The sequence below is a fragment of the Phoxinus phoxinus genome, assembly GCF_949152265.1.
Source record: "Phoxinus phoxinus genome assembly, chromosome: 21".
Lineage (NCBI taxonomy): Eukaryota > Metazoa > Chordata > Actinopteri > Cypriniformes > Leuciscidae > Phoxinus > Phoxinus phoxinus.
In genome coordinates, this window is record NC_136896.1 from 1,032,779 (window position 1) to 1,052,778 (window position 20,000).

At 36.7% G+C, this 20,000-nt stretch overlaps 1 protein-coding gene across 7 annotated transcripts in view; it reads right to left on the minus strand.

The window, feature by feature from the left end:
- Positions 1 to 1,991: 1,991 nt before the first annotated feature.
- arhgap44b (Rho GTPase activating protein 44b) overlaps positions 1,992 to 20,000 on the minus strand; it is a 55,361-nt gene continuing 37,352 nt past the window's right edge. For 2 of the 7 annotated variants that reach the window (XM_079595069.1, XM_079595067.1), the window contains 11 exons: positions 19,762 to 19,873; positions 19,601 to 19,682; positions 19,393 to 19,473; positions 18,711 to 18,824; positions 17,805 to 17,896; positions 15,925 to 16,186; positions 15,815 to 15,832; positions 14,950 to 15,132; positions 10,393 to 10,508; positions 9,536 to 9,880; positions 2,192 to 3,035 (listed from right to left, as the gene is read on the minus strand). In XM_079595069.1, the coding sequence (XP_079451195.1) occupies positions 2,932 to 3,035; positions 9,536 to 9,880; positions 10,393 to 10,508; positions 14,950 to 15,132; positions 15,815 to 15,832; positions 15,925 to 16,186; positions 17,805 to 17,896; positions 18,711 to 18,824; positions 19,393 to 19,473; positions 19,601 to 19,682; positions 19,762 to 19,873 (1,509 nt within the window). In that variant the 3' untranslated portion in view covers positions 2,192 to 2,931. Of the gene's footprint in view, positions 3,036 to 3,784; positions 3,825 to 9,535; positions 9,881 to 10,392; positions 10,509 to 13,052; positions 13,533 to 14,949; positions 15,133 to 15,814; positions 15,833 to 15,924; positions 16,187 to 17,804; positions 17,897 to 18,710; positions 18,825 to 19,392; positions 19,474 to 19,600; positions 19,683 to 19,761; positions 19,874 to 20,000 lie in introns of those variants that run through there. The other 5 variants (XM_079595071.1, XM_079595068.1, XM_079595073.1 and 2 more) reach the window with 3 other exon arrangements.

Below are 20,000 nucleotides of genomic sequence, written 5' to 3' on the forward strand. Positions count from 1 at the left end.
CCTGGGTACTTCTGTTCTCTTGCACACACACACATGAGTCGCCTGGGTACTTCTGTTCTCTTGCACACACACACACACACACACACACGAGTCGCCTGGGTACTTCTGTTCTCTTGCACACACACACACACACACACACACGAGTCGCCTGGGTACTTCTGTTCTCTTGCACACACACACACACACATGAGTCGCCTGGGTACTTCTGTTCTCTTGCACACACACACACACACACACACACGAGTCGCCTGGGTACTTCTGTTCTCTTGCACACACACACATGAGTCGCCTGGGTACTTCTGTTCTCTTGCACACACACACACACACACACACACACACGAGTCGCCTGGGTACTTCTGTTCTCTTGCACACACACACACACACATGAGTCGCCTGGGTACTTCTGTTCTCTTGCACACACACACACACACACACACACACACACACACACACACACACACACACACACACACACACACACACACACACACACACACACACACACACATGAGTCGCCTGGGTACTTCTGTTCTCTTACACACACACACACACACATGAGTCGCCTGGGTACTTCTGTTCTCTTGCACACACACACACACACTCGCTCACACACACTCGCTCGCTCGCTCACACACACTCGCTCGCTCGCTCACACACACTCGCTCGCTCGCTCACACACACACTACTTACTCACACACTCATTTACTCACACACACACCAGAAATTCCCAGCTAAAAAAAACATGTTCCAAGAACACTTAGCCAACGTTCCCATTAAATTATGAAACTGAATATTCTCAAAGTGTTTCAAAAACGGTTGATCTTGGTTACGCGGTCGTTAGGGAAACATTCCACTCTTCAAACATTGTTACGCTCAGATGTCCTGAACGTCGTCTAGATAGTGTGTGTCTGAGAACATTATTACAATCCACATATGAACGTCACTGGAGGAAAGTTGGTCATGAGCTTCAGTTTGTAAAGTCACATGACCCACTGACCTCATGTCCTCTTCACACACACGTTTCTGGATGGAGGTTCACATCGACTTTAAAGCACAGATCATGCAGACACACACACACACACACACACGTCCCGTGAGAGGACGTAACCTTGTGACTTCGGTTTAATCTCTGTCGCAATCCTGTTCTCTGAGTCTCACACACACTCTCTCAGACGTACACACACACCTGTACACGTCCAGCATTGTGTCTGAAGCAAAAATAATATTGTCTGTATATATTTTTATATATATATTTATATAGCGAGAGAAAGAGATTCATAAATATTTGACCTTTGATTCTATAGACTATGTACATGTGGATGAACAGCATTCACACAAGCTAATACTTACAGCAGTTTATGAATTATTATTATTAATAACACGACTGACGCCTTCGTTCGGCCAGTACAGGAAAACTGGGAATATCCGGGAATATGAACCCTCGGATGATGATGATGTCCACTAGATTAGACCAACTTTAAGATCGTTGAGGGAGGGATAGATGATGACCTTTGACCTTTATATCTACAATATCTGCTACTGTGTTTTATTGCAGAGGTCAGACGCATAACACACTCTCTCAAAATACATAATTCCATGTGTTGGCGTGAGATTTCAGTTCATGCATCAAAGGGTTAAAATGTGATTTCCACATCTGGAAAATTCATGGATATTTCATTTGGGAAAAAAATTAAAATAATAATAAAAAAATTATAATAATAAAATAAATTGAATAATGGTCTCCAAGGTTTTAACAATGAGTATTTGATTACTATTGACTGTTTTATTGTGTTTGTAAGTGTCATGTAAGGCGCCTATAAATAAAATGTATTATTATTATTATTATTTGATTTTAAATAATCTAGTATTTACTGTAAAAGTCATGGATTCACTGGTTTTATGATGAAATTACTAAAATTTAGATAAAAACATTTTCTGTTCAGCAAACATTGTTTTATGAAATTAAAGAACTTTATATCCGTTTTCATTTTGATATTTTCTGTGCTCCTGTAATATCTAATAATCTTTAATTATTAGATCTCGGCACAAACGTCCAGCATTCATACTCACAGATCCTGGAGAAATGTTACGCTTTGTATCCTGACAGTGACCACACCGTACATAAAACACATTTCTAAAAAAAAAAATAATAATAATAATATTCTGAGAAGGTCAGTAAGATTTTTTTTTTAAAATAATTATTTTATTTATACTTTTATTCATTGAGGATGCATTAAATTAGTTAAAAATAACAGTAAAGACGTTTATAATGTTACAAAATATTCTATTTAAAATAAACGCTGTTCTTTTGAACTTTCTATTCATCAAAGAATTTACCAGTTTAACTGTTTTATCATTGATATTAATAATCATAAATGTGTCTTGAGCATCAGATCCTCATATTACACTGATTTCTGAAGGATCATGTGACACTGAAGACTGGAGTAATGATGATAAATTCAGCTTTGATCGCAGGAATAAATTACACTTTACTGTATATTCACATAGAGAACAGATGATTTACATTATATTAATATTTCACAGTTTTTACTGTATTTTTGATCATGTAATGCAGCTTTGATGAGCAGGAGACTCTTTAAAACCAAAAAAAACTAAAAATCTTACTGACCCCAAACTTCTGATGAACAACCCGAGGACAAACCACAGCGAGATCATGCTAACAAATCTGCATAATCCCGAGGACGGATCTCACGGGTTCAGAACGAGCCGGACCGACGGACGCTCCAGACGCACACAAGGCAAAAGTGCAAGAACTCAGATAAGGCCAAGAGAAAACAAACGAGACGTGAAACTGTAGACACACGAGACGTGTAGATGACGTCTGCAGGATCCAGAGCGGTTCGTGAGGAGGAGCGGAGCCAGTTCTATATGTGAGGGGGAGGAGCAAAGCATTGTGGGAAACCCCAGGGGTCATAGGGCAGTGCTCTCGGTCTCCTCTTCTGAGTCCAGCAGAGACACTGAGTTCCTGTAGGGGGCGCCAGATCTCCCGGGACCGTCCACATCACTCCACGAGTCTGCAGGGACAAACACAACACTGTTAGAAGAGGACACCGTAAATCCACTCGTGTGTTTTTTATGATGGTTTGGAGATGAAAAAAATAATAATGTTGATCAGATTTTTGTGGAAACTGTGATACATTTAGTTTTTCAGGATTCTTTGATGAATAAAAAGTTCAAAAGAACAGCATTTATGTGAAAAATAATCTTTTGTAACATTATAAATGTCTTTACTGTCACTATTGATTAATTTAATGCGTCCTTGATGACTAAAAGTATTAATTACTTTTATATAAAAACTGACCCCAAACTTTTGAACTGTTTCAAAGCATCTGACAATTGTTAAAATCCTGTGAAGTTCAAGTGACTGAACAATTTACAAACAAATATTATTTGCACCAAAAATCAACATTCTGTCATAATTTACTCACAATTATTTTACGGTTATTTCTTCTTCTTATACAATACAAAATAAGTATATTCATGCAGCTCAAATCAAATTAAATGGATGATCATATATTGCCAGTCATCTGGAGTCACATGATGCTGTGTGTGAAACTGAGCTGGGGTCGGACAGCAGGGGTGTGTGATGAACACACACATGTGAGATGGATGAGCGAGTGTGTGTTCAAAGTGAAGGACGGATGGTGATGCGGATCACAGGGGGACACGCGAGAGCCATGCGGGACAGCGCCATGCGTTAGTGATGATGATGGCGGGTGAGTTCACACACACACACACACACACACACACACACACTGCTTACCCTTCTGAGCCAAAGCCCACTGACCCCCGACCTCACACCGCTGCAAAACAACACAAAACCACCTGAACCCAACAGATGTGATATAACACACACACACACACACACACACACACTCACGCGTCTGTGTTCTCTTCGGCTCTGTTCCAAACAGTCGACAGCAAATAATATAACTAGTATCAATTTATAATGGTGTCGAGGCGATATAAGAGTGCACTACGACGATACTGTATAACTTCTCACATTGTTAAAGGAAATGTCAGGATTAAAAAAGAAAATTATTCATACAGCTGCACTGTAAAAGAAAATTATATTATTAATTTTAAACACTAAATTTTTTATTTCACAGTGAAATATAATAGCAATATTTCTTCTTTTGTTTTATGATGATAATAATAATCATTAGTAATATATTATTATTTTAGTCATATTGATATATTATCAAGATTTTGGCAAGATTATGGAGTCTTACAAACACAGATTATTTTTAAATCACATTTTAAAACACAATCGACATTTTTTTAACAAGAATCACAGCTGGAATTTGTACTGTAAGATAAAAATATTTTTTTTACATATGTATATTTTTTTAAATAACATTTTACAGTGAAATACTATAATAGTGAAACTACTTATTATTAATAAAACAATGAAGTCAGAATTGTGTGATATATAGTCAGAATTGTGTTATATAGTCAGAATTGTGTTATATAGTCAGAATTGTGTTATAAAGTCAGAATTGTGTTATATAGTCAGAATTGTGTTATAAAGTCAGAATTGTGTTATATAGTCAGAATTGTGTTATAAAGTCAGAATTGTGTTATATAGTCAGAATTGTGTTATAAAGTCAGAATTGTGTTATATAGTCAGAATTGTGTTATATAGTCAGAATTGTATTATATAGTCAGAATTGTGTTATAAAGTCAGAATTGTGTTATAAATCAGAATTGTGTTATATAGTCAGAATTGTGTTATAAAGTCAGAATTGCGTGTTATATAGTCAGAATTGTGTTATAAAGTCAGAATTGTGTTATAAAGTCAGAATTGTGTTATATAGTCAGAATTGTGTTATATAGTCAGAATTGCGTGATAGTCAGAATTGTGTGATATATATAGTCAGAATTGTGTTATATAGTCAGAATTGTGTTATATAGTCAGAATTGTGTTATAAAGTCAGAATTGTGTTATAAAGTCAGAATTGTGTTATATAGTCAGAATTGTGTTATATAGTCAGAATTGTGTTATAAAGTCAGAATTGTGTTATAAATCAGAATTGTGTTATATAGTCAGAATTGTGTTATAAAGTCAGAATTGTGTTATAAATCAGAATTGTGTTATATAGTCAGAATTGTGTTATAAAGTCAGAATTGCGTGTTATATAGTCAGAATTGTGTTATAAAGTCAGAATTGTGTTATATAGTCAGAATTGTGTTATATAGTCAGAATTGCGTGATAGTCAGAATTGTGTGATATATATAGTCAGAATTGTGTTATATAGTCAGAATTGTGTTATAAAGTCAGAATTGTGTTATATAGTCAGAATTGTGTTATAAAGTCAGAATTGTGTTATATAGTCAGAATTGTGTTATAAAGTCAGAATTGTGTTATAAAGTCAGAATTGTTATATAGTCAGATTTGTGTTATAAAGTCAGAATTGTGTTATAAAGTCAGAATTGTGTGATAGTCAGAATTGTGTGATATATATAGTCAGAATTGTGTTATATAGTCAGAATTGTGTTATATAGTCAGAATTGTGTTATAAAGCAGAATTGTGTGATAGTCAGAATTGTGTGATATATATAGTCAGAATTGTGTTATAAAGTCAGAATTGCGTGATATATAGTCAGAATTGTGTTATATAGTCAGAATTGTGTAATATATATTCAGAATTGTGTGATATATATAGTCAGAATTGTGTTATATAGTCAGAATTGCGTGATATATATAGTCAGAATTGTGTGATATATATAGTCAGAATTGTGTGATATATATAGTCAGAATTGCGTGATATATATAGTCAGAATTGTGTGATATACATAGTCAGAATTGTGTGATATATATAGTCAGAATTGTGTTATAAAGTCAGAATTGCGTGATATATAGTCAAAATTGTGTTATATAGTCAGAATTGTGTAATATATATTCAGAATTGTGTGATATATATAGTCAGAATTGTGTTATATAGTCAGAATTGCGTGATATATATAGTCAGAATTGTGTGATATATATAGTCAGAATTGTGTTATATAGTCAGAATTGCGTGATATATATAGTCAGAATTGTGTGATATATAGTCAGAATTGTGTTATAAAGTCAGAATTGCGTGATATATATAGTCAGAATTGTGTTATATAGTCAGAATTGCGTGATATATATAGTCAGAATTGTGTGATATATATAGTCAGAATTGTGTTATATAGTTAGAATTGTGTGATATATAGTCAGAATTGTGTTATATAGTCAGAATTGCGTGATAGTCAGAATTGTGTGATATATACGTATAGTCAGAATTGTGTGATATATTTAGTCAGAATTGTGTTATAAAGTCAGAATTGCGTGATATATAGTCAGAATTGTGTTATATAGTCAGAATTGTGTGATATATAGTCAGAATTGTGTGATATATATAGTCAGAATTGCGTGATATATATAGTCAGAATTGTGTGATATATAGTCAGAATTGTGTGATATATATAGTCAGAATTGCGTGATATATAGTCAGAATTGTGTTATATAGTCAGAATTGCGTGATATATATAGTCAGAATTGTGTGATATATATATATTCAGAATTGCGTGATATAGTCAGAATTGTGTGATATATATATTCAGAATTGTTATATATAGTCAGAATTGTGTGATATATATATTCAGAATTGTGTTATATAGTCAGAATTGCGTGATATATATAGTCAGAATTGTGTTATATAGTCAGAATTGTGTGATATATAGTCAGAATTGTGTTATATAGTCAGAATTGTGTGATATATAGTCAGAATTGTGTGATATATAGTCAGAATTGCGTGATATATATAGTCAGAATTGTGTTATATAGTCAGAATTGTGTGATATATAGTCAGAATTGTGTTATATAGTCAGATATATAGTCAGAATTGTGTTATATAGTCAGAATTGTGTTATATAGTCAGAATTGCGTAATATATATAGTCAGAATTGTGTTATAAAGTCAGAATTGCGTGATATATAGTCAGAATTGTGTTATATAGTCAGAATTGTGTGATATATAGTCAGAATTGTGTTATAAAGTCAGATTTGCGTGATATATAGTCAGAAATGTGTTATATAGTCAGAATTGCGTGATATATAGTCAGAATTGTGTGATATATATAGTCAGAATTGTGTTATAAAGTCAGAATTGTGTTATAGTCAGAATTGTGTTATAAAGTCAGAATTGTGTTTTTATAAAGTCAGAATTGTGTTATATAGTCAGAATTGTGTGTTTTAAAGTCAGAATTGTGTGTTATAAAGTCAGAATTGTGTTATATAGTCAGAATTGTGTGTTATAAAGTCACAATTCTGACTTTATATCACATAAGAAGTCAGAATTGCCAGATGTAAACATGCAATTGTGAGATAAAAAGTCGCAATTATCTCTTAAAGGGCACCTATTATGGAATTTTGAAATGTACCTTTCACGTAGTGTGTAACATAGATCTAAGTGAACAAAAACATCCTGCAAAGTTTGAAATATGAAAGTGCACCGTATATAAAGTTATTGTCTTTCAAAAGTAAGAGTCGACTCTGAGTCATTTTTATGAATCGTTAGAAGACCGAAGCTTTTTCTCTGACTAGATGACGTCAACTTGTCAAGTTATTTGAATACGATACACCCACTTATTGCGCTCCAAGGCCAGCAGGCAAACATCATGGCGACGAGACGCTGTGTTCTGAAGTGCGGCTCAAAAGCCAACTTTTTTCATCTACCCAAGGAGGAGCATTTGAAGACTAAGGGCCAATCCCAATTCTACCCCTTACCCCTTCACTTACCCCTTCCCCTCTGTTTTGCTCGTGCACGTGAAGGGGTAGGGCTGTCTCGATTCTCTTTTGGTTGGAGGGGAAGGGCTAGGGGGAAGGGCCAGATAGCCCTTCAAACGAAGATTTTTCGGGACCACACTTCAAACGAAGGGGTATGAGAAGTGTCACTGCATACACCGGCTACAGACGCAAAATGGCTGCCCAAGCAAAAAATTAGACCATAAATGTAAGAATTGTTGACTTTAATAAGTATTTTAACGACAAATAATGATTTGCTTTATGTTACATTCAATCTTGTGTTCATATTTACGGTCAGTTCCTTCAAAGAAACGTTTGTAAAAAAATCTCTTCTCCCCCGAACAAAGCACACAAGCTATTGGTGCGTTCAAGTCATCTCGTAAAGATCGTATTTTAGTTGAACGCACATGAACGCCACACGATGTGGTATTTCACACAGTTTCACACAGTAAATAAATAAATAGGTCAAAATAGGACAAACATAGGTCTGTACCTCCAACGTGTTAATACAACACCACAGAAAACAAGTCCTGTGCATCTTGGAAGTTTGTGATAAACATCGGCGCATCTCCTGTGACATAGGCGACGACGTATAATGACGTGTAGCGGTGTAGTAGTGGTGTCCCATTTCTTAGGGGAATATTTTCACCCCTACGCCTTGCCACTCTGTTTCAAGGGTCAAGGGGAAGGCGAAGGGTTAGGGGTAGACGAAGGGGAAAGGGGTAGAATTGGGATTGGGCCTAAGTGGCTACAATTCATATATACAGCTATACCACAGAAGTATAGTCCGAGCCTTGTGCTTTGTTCGCGGCATTTTCAAGACGATTGCTTTACCAACTTAAATGCACTCAAACTTGGATTCGCGAGCCGGCTGATATTGAAGGAAGGTTCAGTTCCAAGTGTATTTGCATCAGCTTCCTCCTCCGTATCACAACCTGTAAGTGTTATTAATAATTGTTGCTTTTATGTTTTATGTAGCATGCTTAATAATTATTTTGTTTGTTGTGTAAGCACCGTTTAGCTTCTAGGTCTTCAATGACAATTGTATTGAGATGTGTGAAGTGTTTGTCGTTGTTTTCGGAGTTGTCTTAAAGAATAGAGTAATACCTCGTAGTAACGTAACTACATTTTTTATTTTTTTTATTTTTGTAAAAACGTTATGTTTATGCATCGGGCTAACGCAAACAAAGACTGATTGTGCTTTTACAATATGAACTCTGGGCTATGCTCGCTAACATAACATTACATTCTTTATCTTATTTTTAGTTTTTTACTACAAACTACAAAGCAGTGGACTATAATCATTATTATAACACAATTTAATTGATAAAAGCATCATCGTACTCCGTGTTAAACAATAAGTATTATCTCTATAAACACTGCTGGGTCATCTGACCAATCGCAGATTAGCGTCGCGCAAAGGAGGGGTTTGGAAAAATTAGTCGTTGAACGATTCATTTGGGAGTCGGTGAGCAAATCAGGTAAAAATAAATGCATATTATACGACAACAAAAGTGTTTTTTGTCATTGCATGCATGTAAAACTGTTGTTGGGGACTCCCTAAACAACATTAGGAACATTTTAAATGTCATAATAGGTGCCCTTTAAAATGTTTTATTCTGTGCCGGAAACAAGCTTCCATAACAAACAGCTCTATTAGACATGAAAGTTAATATTCACGTAACACTTTCCACCTGATAATCACACACAGGTGTGCATGTGCCAGAGCTGGAGGGTTCACCTGTAGACATGCTCTCCGCCGCTGCCAGTGCGTGCAGACCTGCGTGCTCCTCCGGCTCCTCGGGCTCCTGCGGGCTCAGACCGGCGCCGGGGGGCTGTGGGGGGGGCAGGCTGGGCCGGTGCCGGGGGGGTTTGGCCACGGGCCGGGACCGGGGCAGGGTGCCGGTCAGCGGCGGCGGGGACGAGAGTGTGTGTCCGTGTCCCGGCGAGCTCTGAGAGTAGCTGAAGCTGTATAGCGACGGAGTGCTGGGAGGAGTCGGAGACAGGCTCACCGGAGACGGACCCGGGGACACATCCGCCGGAGAGAACACACTCCTGGGAGGGATGGGGGCCAGCTTCCGGGACACTGGAGGGACAAGAAAGAATTCGGTTTTCTAGATGCTAAAAGTTGAACATTCTGGAGGGAAAGCGTTTGCATATTAATTGCATTTTTTTTTTGGTCACTATTCATGCACAAGCTAAATATGGCTGAAGACAAGTATTAAAGGTAAAGTGTATGTAGATACTAAAAATTATTATTTAATATTTTAGCTGTTAAATTTAACGTTCTGAAGGGAAAATGTTTGCATATTAATTGCAAATAAGAAAAAATCACTTGAAATGCATTGCTGTTTTATTTCCAGTCACTTTCTGTTCATGCACATGCGGCTGAAGTATAAAACATAAATTAATAAAGTGTACGTATACAAAAAATTATCATTTAGGGGCTGCTGAAATAAATATAAATGTGATTAATTAAAAATAAATCCTTGTAGCTGCTAAAAATAAAAGCTGAAATGCATGGATTAGTATTTTCAATGCATTACTATTTTATCATGTTGCTTGTTGTGTTTATTCATGCACACGCTGAACACACACCTTTACGCAGTGTGTGAGGACTCTGGTCTGAGAGCTGGTTCTGTCCACCAGAGGGAGCTGTTGGTGAAATTCCCCTTTGACCAATCACAGGTGAGAGCTCCTTATTCTTCTGAGTGCTGATGACAGACACACAAACATCCATTAACCACACACACACACACGCGTGCACACACACACGCACACACGCACGACCTCTAAACCTACCCATAAAAGCACACACACACACACGTCTCAGCTCTGACTTCTGAACATTAAAATGAATAAACCTCCAAACTGAAATTGTGTACTTTTGGCAACACATTTGTCCCCAGAATTGCAGTAAATCTGATAGAGCCTCCGCTTATTGTTGTTGGGAAAAAAACAACAACAAATAAATAAGTAATAAATACATCAAGTTAAGTGTATGCAGATACCAAAAAAAAAAAAAAAAAATTGTCTTGAGCATATTCAGAACAGAGTTTTGAATGCTAACCTGAATGTTACTGTAATGAAAACTTTATTTTTAAATAACTTCACACTGAATGTAACAGTTAATATATAAAGGCCCCGATATAAGTCTTTTCACTGGCTGGCAAACGCCTCCCATTGGTCCGTGTGGTGATGATGTAATATGTGGGCGTGGCTATGAGGCTCCGCCTTCTTTGAGCTGTAAATCTCCGGTTCATTTCTTCTGTTCTTCAGACGCGAGGAAAACATGAAGACGCCGGAGAGACGCTTTATAGACCCCTCTTCAGATAGTAAACGTGGTGACGGTTTTTGTGGGCGGAGCTTAGGTGGAGGCGGGACGATCCCTCTGGCCGCTTCACTAACGCTAGTTAGCTTGTTTTTTAACAATGACTGGAGAACATCCGATTTGATCTTAATGTGTAAGGTCACTCACTGTCCAGGACCGCGATTGTTATTTGAAAAAGTTAATTTTAACGGAGGGAACCAGATTAGCCGACCCGTACACACTCAGCCAATGAGGGACGATCTGACAGGATTACGGTAGTTGCAAGGTTGGTTTTCCGCCTGGGATCGCTGGGGGGAGCGGGGAAAGTCACCAGAACAGGTTGTTTAACCATCCAAATGACTTCTAGACAGTTTTATTAAGTTAAAAAAGTTGCCAAGTTCTCCTTTAAGGTCAGAAGCTTGATCTCCAACTGCTGGTTCTGCTCGGGTAGCTTGTGGGCATTTATTTGATTCATTGTTTTATTAGATTAATGATATTTTCCTACTTTTCCAACACTCCTACTCCTCCTTCAAATGTGGTCCAATTCTTACAAAGCTTGGCTCAGACTATCTTTGGACTGAGCCGCACAGAAATTAAGTTATGGTGTCGCAAACTTAACGAGGTCGACCCAAAATTGGTTCAGATGCTGTATCTCGGCCAACGTTTGATCAATCGAATCGAAAATTGGTAAGCTTCATCTGAACCATGATTCGAGGGGCCATATCAAATTTGGGAACAGCGCCACCTACAGGTCATGAGATCTGGAAAATGGCTATTTTGGCCAATAACTTTTGAAATGTATTTTCCTAATAAGGAAGAGAAAGGTTCAATCGTCACATTACCTATGCGCTCTGAGTCCTCTCTCTGGATTACAGGCCCACGGCGGCGGAGCATGAGGGCTAAAGTTCGGATAGAAGGGGTTGTGGCGGGGCAGAACACACTTTTATGATGGATAGATGCACTTTTATGATGGATAGATGCACTTTTATGATGGATAGATGCACTTTTATGATGGACAGAGGCACTTTTATGATGGACAGATGCACTTTTATCATGAATGGATGCACTTTTATGATGGACAGATGCACTTTTATGATGGACAGAGGCACTTTTATGATGGATAGATGCACTTTTATAATGGACAGATGCACTTTTATAATGGACAGATGCACTTTTATGATGGATAGATGCACTTTTATAATGGACAGATGCACTTTTATGATGGATAGATGCACTTTTATCATGAATGGATGCACTTTTATGATGGATAGATGCACTTTTATCATGGATAGATGCACTTTTATGATGGATAGATGCACTTTTATGATGGATAGATGCACTTTTATGATGGATAGATTCACTTTTATCATGGATAGATGCACTTTTATGATGGACAGATGCACTTTTATGATGGACAGATGCACTTTTATCATGGATAGATGCACTTTTATGATGGATAGATGCACTTTTATGATGGACAGATGCACTTTTATTATGGATAGATGCACTTTTATGATGGATAGATGCACTTTTATGATGGACAGATGCACTTTTATGATGGATAGATGCACTTTTATGATGGATAGATGCACTTTTATGAGCTTCAAACTGATGGTTGCAATTCACTGCCATTATAAAGATCAGAAGCGTTAGGGTTTATTTATTTTATGAATATAACTCTGATTGTATTCGTCTGAAAGATGAAAGTGATATACACCTATGATGGCTTGAGGGCGAGTCAATCATGGGCTAATTTTCATTTTAAAGTGAACTACTCCTTTAAACCTATATAACTTGTTTTTGGTTTTACTTTTTTAAAATTTGCTTCATTTTTGTCCACTATGGACCGGTGTGTAACTTTATGCAACTAAATGTATGCATAATTTAAAGTCAGAAGCTTGATGTAAGATCTAAACGTGGCGTAAATGATGCCTGGGGTAGTTACTGATATTTTCCTATAAGAAATAATGCATTTTTCCTAATAAGGAAGAGAAAGGTTCTGTCATATTACCTATGCGCTCTGAGTCCTCTCTCTGGATTACAGGCCCACGGCGGCGGAGCATGAGGGCTAAAGTTCGGATAGCAGGGGTCGTGGCGGGGCAGAACGAGCGGGGGTTTGATGTACACGGGCGGGGGGGGCGCGTGCGGGGGGCAGGGGTCAGAGGTCAACGAGCCCTGTTTGGGCAGGTGCAGGACACTGGGTTTGGGGTTGGAGTTGATGTCCAGAGAGGTGGAGGACAGGAGGAGTGGAGAGCGGGGGAACACCGGGAGAGGAACACACTCGGGACCGGGACGAGGGTGTGTGAGAGAGAACGAGGAGAACGAGGAAGAGGAGGATGAGGAGGAAGAAGGGAACGGGTACGGAGGAGGCGGCCTCTCCTCCTCAGGGGACCGGCACACGACACAGGAGTCCCGATAATCCTCTGAGCTGCAAACATGTGTGTGGGATTCAGACATCAGGAATATTCAGGGATCAATACGTTCAGCTCTATCCACAGCTCGTCGGTGGCAGCGTTAGATTCATCCAGTATAATTAATCAATATTATTAAACATTACATTTTATACACAATTTGATACAGTTTATTTACATTAATAAGTATTAAGAATTAAATTACAAATATTTATTTATAGATTCAGCGCTCAGGGATATTAAGGGATCAATATGTTCGCTTTTCTGTGGCAACGTTATGTTAACGAGTGCCGTTGTCTCTACAGTGCAGGCGTACTTCAATTAATTATATTAATACAATTCATATTTATTCATGTTAATCAATCATTGATTTAGTGATATAAATATTATTAAGCATTAATAATTAAAATTGTGTTATTAATATGAATGATCATTTATTTAATTACATTAATTAAATAATATTAATGATTCAATTAAAAATAGTTATTAATATAATCATAATAATTATTTGATTGTGAATTAAAATAGTAAATATTAAACATTTAATTTATTATTATTAATTAATCATTGATGATAATAATAATGAATACTTAATTTCAATAATTAATTGACTTCACTCAAATAGTAAATGTAAAAAATATTGATTATTAAAATATGATGTATTAATATTCATTAATCATTGATTTAATTATATTAAAATGAATATAAATTAATATCAATGACTAATTAGTTATAATTAAATTATTAATATGTATTAAATATTCATAATTATTATTGTTTTTATTATGATTAAGTACTTATTTATTTGCAATTAATATATAATATTAATAAATAGTAATACAAATGATATTAATAAATAATTAATTTTAGAAATATGTCTTAATATCAATAATTGATTGTAATTAAACAAATAGTAAATATAAAAAATAATAATTTTAATTTAATATAATTTATTGAATTATATATTAAATTAATGAAATGATTAATTACGTAATACTTCATATTATAATCAATAATTAACATTTATAATTTTAAAACATGGTAACATGCTTAATGGCTACAAATGTATATGAAACTGTGCACTTTTTATTGCCTTTTCAAACTATAGTAATCTAATGTATAATTTTTCCACTAATCTTTTGGACAGGGAGTAAGTTTTGAACACAGAACATTCCTGTAAAATATTCCTGATAACACAGACAGCAGTGAATAAAACACAAGCCTGTCTGAAGCTTCACATTCATCAAGAGAACGAGTCTCGTGTCACACATACATGTGAGATATGCAGGATCATAAACTCATATATAATCAGGATTTACACTGTCAAAATAATGAGGAATAGTTCAAACACTGAATAATTTCTGGTTTGACAGTATAATATGATGTCCTCTGAGGATTATGTGTTCTGGATTCCTATTGGTCGTCTCGGTTTACCTGGTCCTATCGCAGCTGATGGGGGGCGGAGTCTGTGAGGGGGAGGCGGAGACATCGTCCGCTTGCTCTGGGTTCAGCGAATCAGAGAGCGGCTGAACGCTGGGAGGCGTCGACGAACTCTTACGGGACGATGAGGAACCTCTTCGAGAAACCCAGGAAGTGTCCATCACTCGCACTCCCATACTGCAACGGGGCAGACACACGGCCAATCAGAAGCCTCGAAACAAGCCCAGTAATACATTACTGTTCAAAAGTTCGGGGTCAGTAAGAAAATAATACTTTTATTCAGCAAGGACACATTAAATTGATCAAAAGTGACAGTAAAGATGTTTATAATGCTACAAAATATTATATTTCAAATAAATGCTTTTAGATTTTCAATCCTGAAAAACTAATGTATCAGTTTCCACAAAAATATGAACTGATAATAATCATAAATGTGTCTTGAGCATCAGATCATAATATTACACTGATTTCTGAAGGATCATGTGACACTGAAGACTGGAGTAATGATAGTTTGATCACAGGAATAAATTACACTTTACTGTATATTCACATAGAAAACTGAGTTTCTACATTACAATAATATTTCACTATTTTACACAGTATTTTTGATCAAATAAATGCAGCCTCATGACTTAAAAAAAAACTTTTGAACAGTAATGTACAAAGTATAACAGATTTAGGAAACACTACGTCATGAAATACCCATGAAACAATGTAATATGCCATAATTCATGTCACTTCATCAACGTTCCTCACAAGCATCCTCATCTGCCCGGAAGAAACTCAAACACCACGAGCGTTTGCAGGAAATCAGGGAAGTAGAGACTGACACAACAGAAAGAGAGAAGCTTCACCGTACCTTTGAATCTTCCTAATGCTGCATTAGTGGAATAAAAGCAGAAGCATCAGTGATTCAAACCCAAAGCAGTGCGAGAGGACACACGAGGAGCGCTCACACACTCAACGGACCCGTCTTTCTTGTAGAACTCCAGCATCATGTTGTCGGTGGCCACGCTGAGGGGTCGCCGGCTCTGGTCCGAAAGCCTGCGATCTGATTGGTCCGCGGGCTGCCTGCGCTCTGGTTGGTCCATGGGCTGCCTGCGCTCTGGTTGGTCCATGGGCTGCCTGCGCTCTGATTGGTCCATGTCAGGCGAAGGCATCGAGCTGTAGTTGGCGTTGTGATTGGTGTGGACGGGGCTGCCGTAGTTGCCCGTCACGTTAAACTCGATCTCTGCAAACAGAACCGGTTTACATAATTCAGACATACTGTATATTATTACAACATATCGGGTCACAATCTATTTTTTTACAGTCTATGGTCACAATATATGTAACAAAACCAGTCACATGGGCAATTTTTAAAAATTGAGATTTAAGCATCATCTGAAAGCTGAATAAATAATCTTTCCATGGATGTATGGTTTGTTAGGATTATAGGACATTATCATGTATTATATAATTATTTAGTCAGTTTTATAGCATTTGATATTATCTTAGCCTTTTTACAAGTTATATATTATTGCACCAAATTATACATTCATATAAATTTTATTTATACAATATTACTTATTATATGATTATTACTTACATTTTAAGTTTATATATATATATTAGGGCTGTCAAAAGATTAATCGTGATTAATCGCATCCAAAATAAAAGTTTGTGTTTACATAATATATGTGTGTGTGTACTGTGTATAATTATTATGTATAAATACACACACATTCATGTATATATTTAAGGAATAATTGCATTTATATACTGTATATACATTTATATCATTTATATTATATATAAATATTTTATATATAAATATAACCAATTTTTCTTAAATATATACATGATTGTGTGTGTTTTTATATATATAAATAATTATACACAGTATTAATTACACACACATATATAATGTAAACACAAACTTTTATTTTGGATGCGATTAATTGCGATTAATCTTTTGACAGCCCTAATATATATATATATATTTTATTATTACAATTTATACTGTATTTTTCTAAACTTATTAGTCAATAATATACAATACAGTACACATTTTATTTATATTTATAGTTTGTACAGTATTTTATGTTATTACCGGTACTTTTTCTACACCTCTAGGCCAATAATATACAATATTTTATAATACAATAGAAATCATAATATAAATATGCAATATATTGTTTTGTACAAGTATATAGGATTTATATAATAATATGTGACCCTGGACCACAAAACTAGTCACATGGATACATTTTTTGAAATTGCTTTCCACTGATGTGTGGTTTGTTAGGATAGGACAATATTTGGTCGAGACACAACTATTGGAAATCTGGAATCTGAGGAGCAAAAAAATGTAAACATTGAGAAAATCTCCTTTAAAGTTGTGCATTTATGTTCACGATTGTGCTGCATTCACTCACAAAAATACATGTTTTATATATTTACGGTAGGACATTTACTAAATATCTTCATGGAACATGATCTTAATATCCTCATGATTTTTGGCATAAAAGAAAAATGGATAATTTTGACCCGTACAATGAATCTACAATAATTCAGTATTTTCATCTTCAGAATCATGAATATTGTTATCCTGGTGTCTCTATGGTCCTGTGCTTTGGGGTTCCAGCACTGAGTCCAAGACTATTCATTTACACACACAATGTTAATATCAAATTTAGCATTTTAACCAACAGTACATTTTTGTTAACCTTTTACCATATGTTTTGGAGTATCGCAGTAATATGGTATCGTGAGTTCAGTGTCGTGATAAGAGGGAATCGTTTTCAACGCGTCTAATAATAATCGTGCTTCTGAGGTTATTCATGGTCTCGTTAACTACAGTCTCTCACCTCCAGGGAAGAACCAATCAGCATGCTGGATTATGGGCTCGATGATCCCGACGATCTGCAGCGAGACCGTGGTCATCATCTCCGTGATGTTCCTGAGATGAGCGAGACACACGGGTGAGGCGTGTGTAAAGATGCTGTGTGTGTGTGTGTGTCAAGTCACATTTATTTATAAAGTGCTTTTTACAACACAGAGTGTTTCAGAGCAGCTTTACAGAGACAACAGGAAAATAATGCAACAAAGTTTGTGTCTAGAAGGAAATAGCGCCACAGTCCAGCTTAAGTAAGTTCAGTGATGGTTAATTTTTGTTGTAAAAAAGTTATTAATTTAGTTCATTAATATACATATAGCCGCTCTGGAGAAAAACGTGATCAGAGGTCAGATTGGATGGAACAATCAGAATATTAGAATATCAGAATAGAATGTGTGTGTGTGTGTGTGTGTGTGAGTGAGTGAGTGTGTGTGAGAGTGTGAGTGTGTGAGAGGGTGAGTGTGTGTGTGTGTGAGTGAGTGAGTGAGTGAGTGTGTGTGTGTGTGTGAGTGAGTGTGTGTGAGAGTGTGAGTGTGTGTGTGTGTGTGAGAGAGAGAGAGAGAGAGAGAGAGAGAGAGAGAGAGAGAGAGTGTGTGTGTGTGTGTGTGTATAATGTATGTATATTTGTGTGTGTGAGAGAGAGAGTGTGTGCGCGTGTGTGTGTGCGAGAGAGAGTTAGTGAGTGTGTGTGTGTGTGTGTGTAATGTATGTATATGTGTGTGTGTGTGTGTGTGTGTGTGAGTGAGTGAGTGTGTGTGTGTGTGTGTGTGTGTGCGAGAGAGAGTGAGAGAGAGAGTGAGTGTGTGTGTGTGTATATGTGTGTGTGTGTGTGTGTGTGTGTGTGTATATGTGTGTGTATGAGTGTGTGTGTGCTCACCCGTCCGCTCGCGCCCACAGCAGGTTCGGCCCCAGGACGATCGCAATGTTTCCTGGCGTCATTTTATTATAATCTTGATACTCGTTCAGTTTGGCGAGAAATTTAATCAAATACCTGGAAAAGAAACCGTGATTCATGGCCGTCTGAAAACTCAACAACAAACACACATTAGTTTATTAACTTACTTAGATGTAAACCCAAGTAAACACTTTATACATATATATACTGTATATACATTCATACACACATTTTTGAATTATACTCACATACTAAAAATAATTTATATAATATATTTAGTGCTGTCAAATAGATGAATCGCATCTAACAAAAAAGTTTGTAAACATATATATATATATAAAGTACTGTCTAACATAAAAGTTTTTAAATATATAATGTGTGTGTATATATATATATTATATATTAAAAATAAATACATAATACAAAAATTATTAAATGTAAAAACATAAAATGTCAAGTATATGTACTGTATGTAAATAAACATATATTGAAACAATTGTAAAAAAAAAACACTTTTTTTTTTTTGCAATTATTTGTAGGACAGTAGAGTGAGTGTGATGGAGAGACCGGGCTCGTCTGATCAACAGCTCTGATGTCCTGCACGGCTCACACACATTACAGTGCATGATGGGAAATGCAGGTTTTGTGGGATCTTTGGACTCACCTGAAGTTGTTGCTGTTTGCCGAGGGAAGCCTCTCACAGGTGGACAACAGAGCCTGCAGACGCTTGTCCTGATCCGTGATACTACACACACACACACACACACACACACACACACACACACACACACACACGCTCCTGAGTAACTCCACCAGCACACCAACCATCAGAAACCAACTACGCTTGATGATGAGTGTTAGTTTTCTCTCACTTTGAAGCCTGAATCCACTCCTCGTAGAGGTCAAAGGTCAGCAGGGGTTCGGGCAGTTCCCGCAGGTATGATTTCAGAGCTCCTGAAACACACAGTAGAAACACCATGAGTCGTGATCAGGAGGGAGTGTGTGTGTCCAACATGAGCGGAGGGAATCTCACCTGCTATAGCGTGAGGATCTATGGAGTATTCCTGAAAGTCCAACACGCCACAGTCCAGCGATGCCTTCAGCTTCTTCAGCTTCGAGGCAGACGGGGCGACTCGGAACAAACCCTGACACACACACACACGGACACACACACACACACACACGGACACACAGACACACACACACGGACACAAACACACACAGGCACACACACACGGACACACACAAACGGACACACACAGACACAAACAC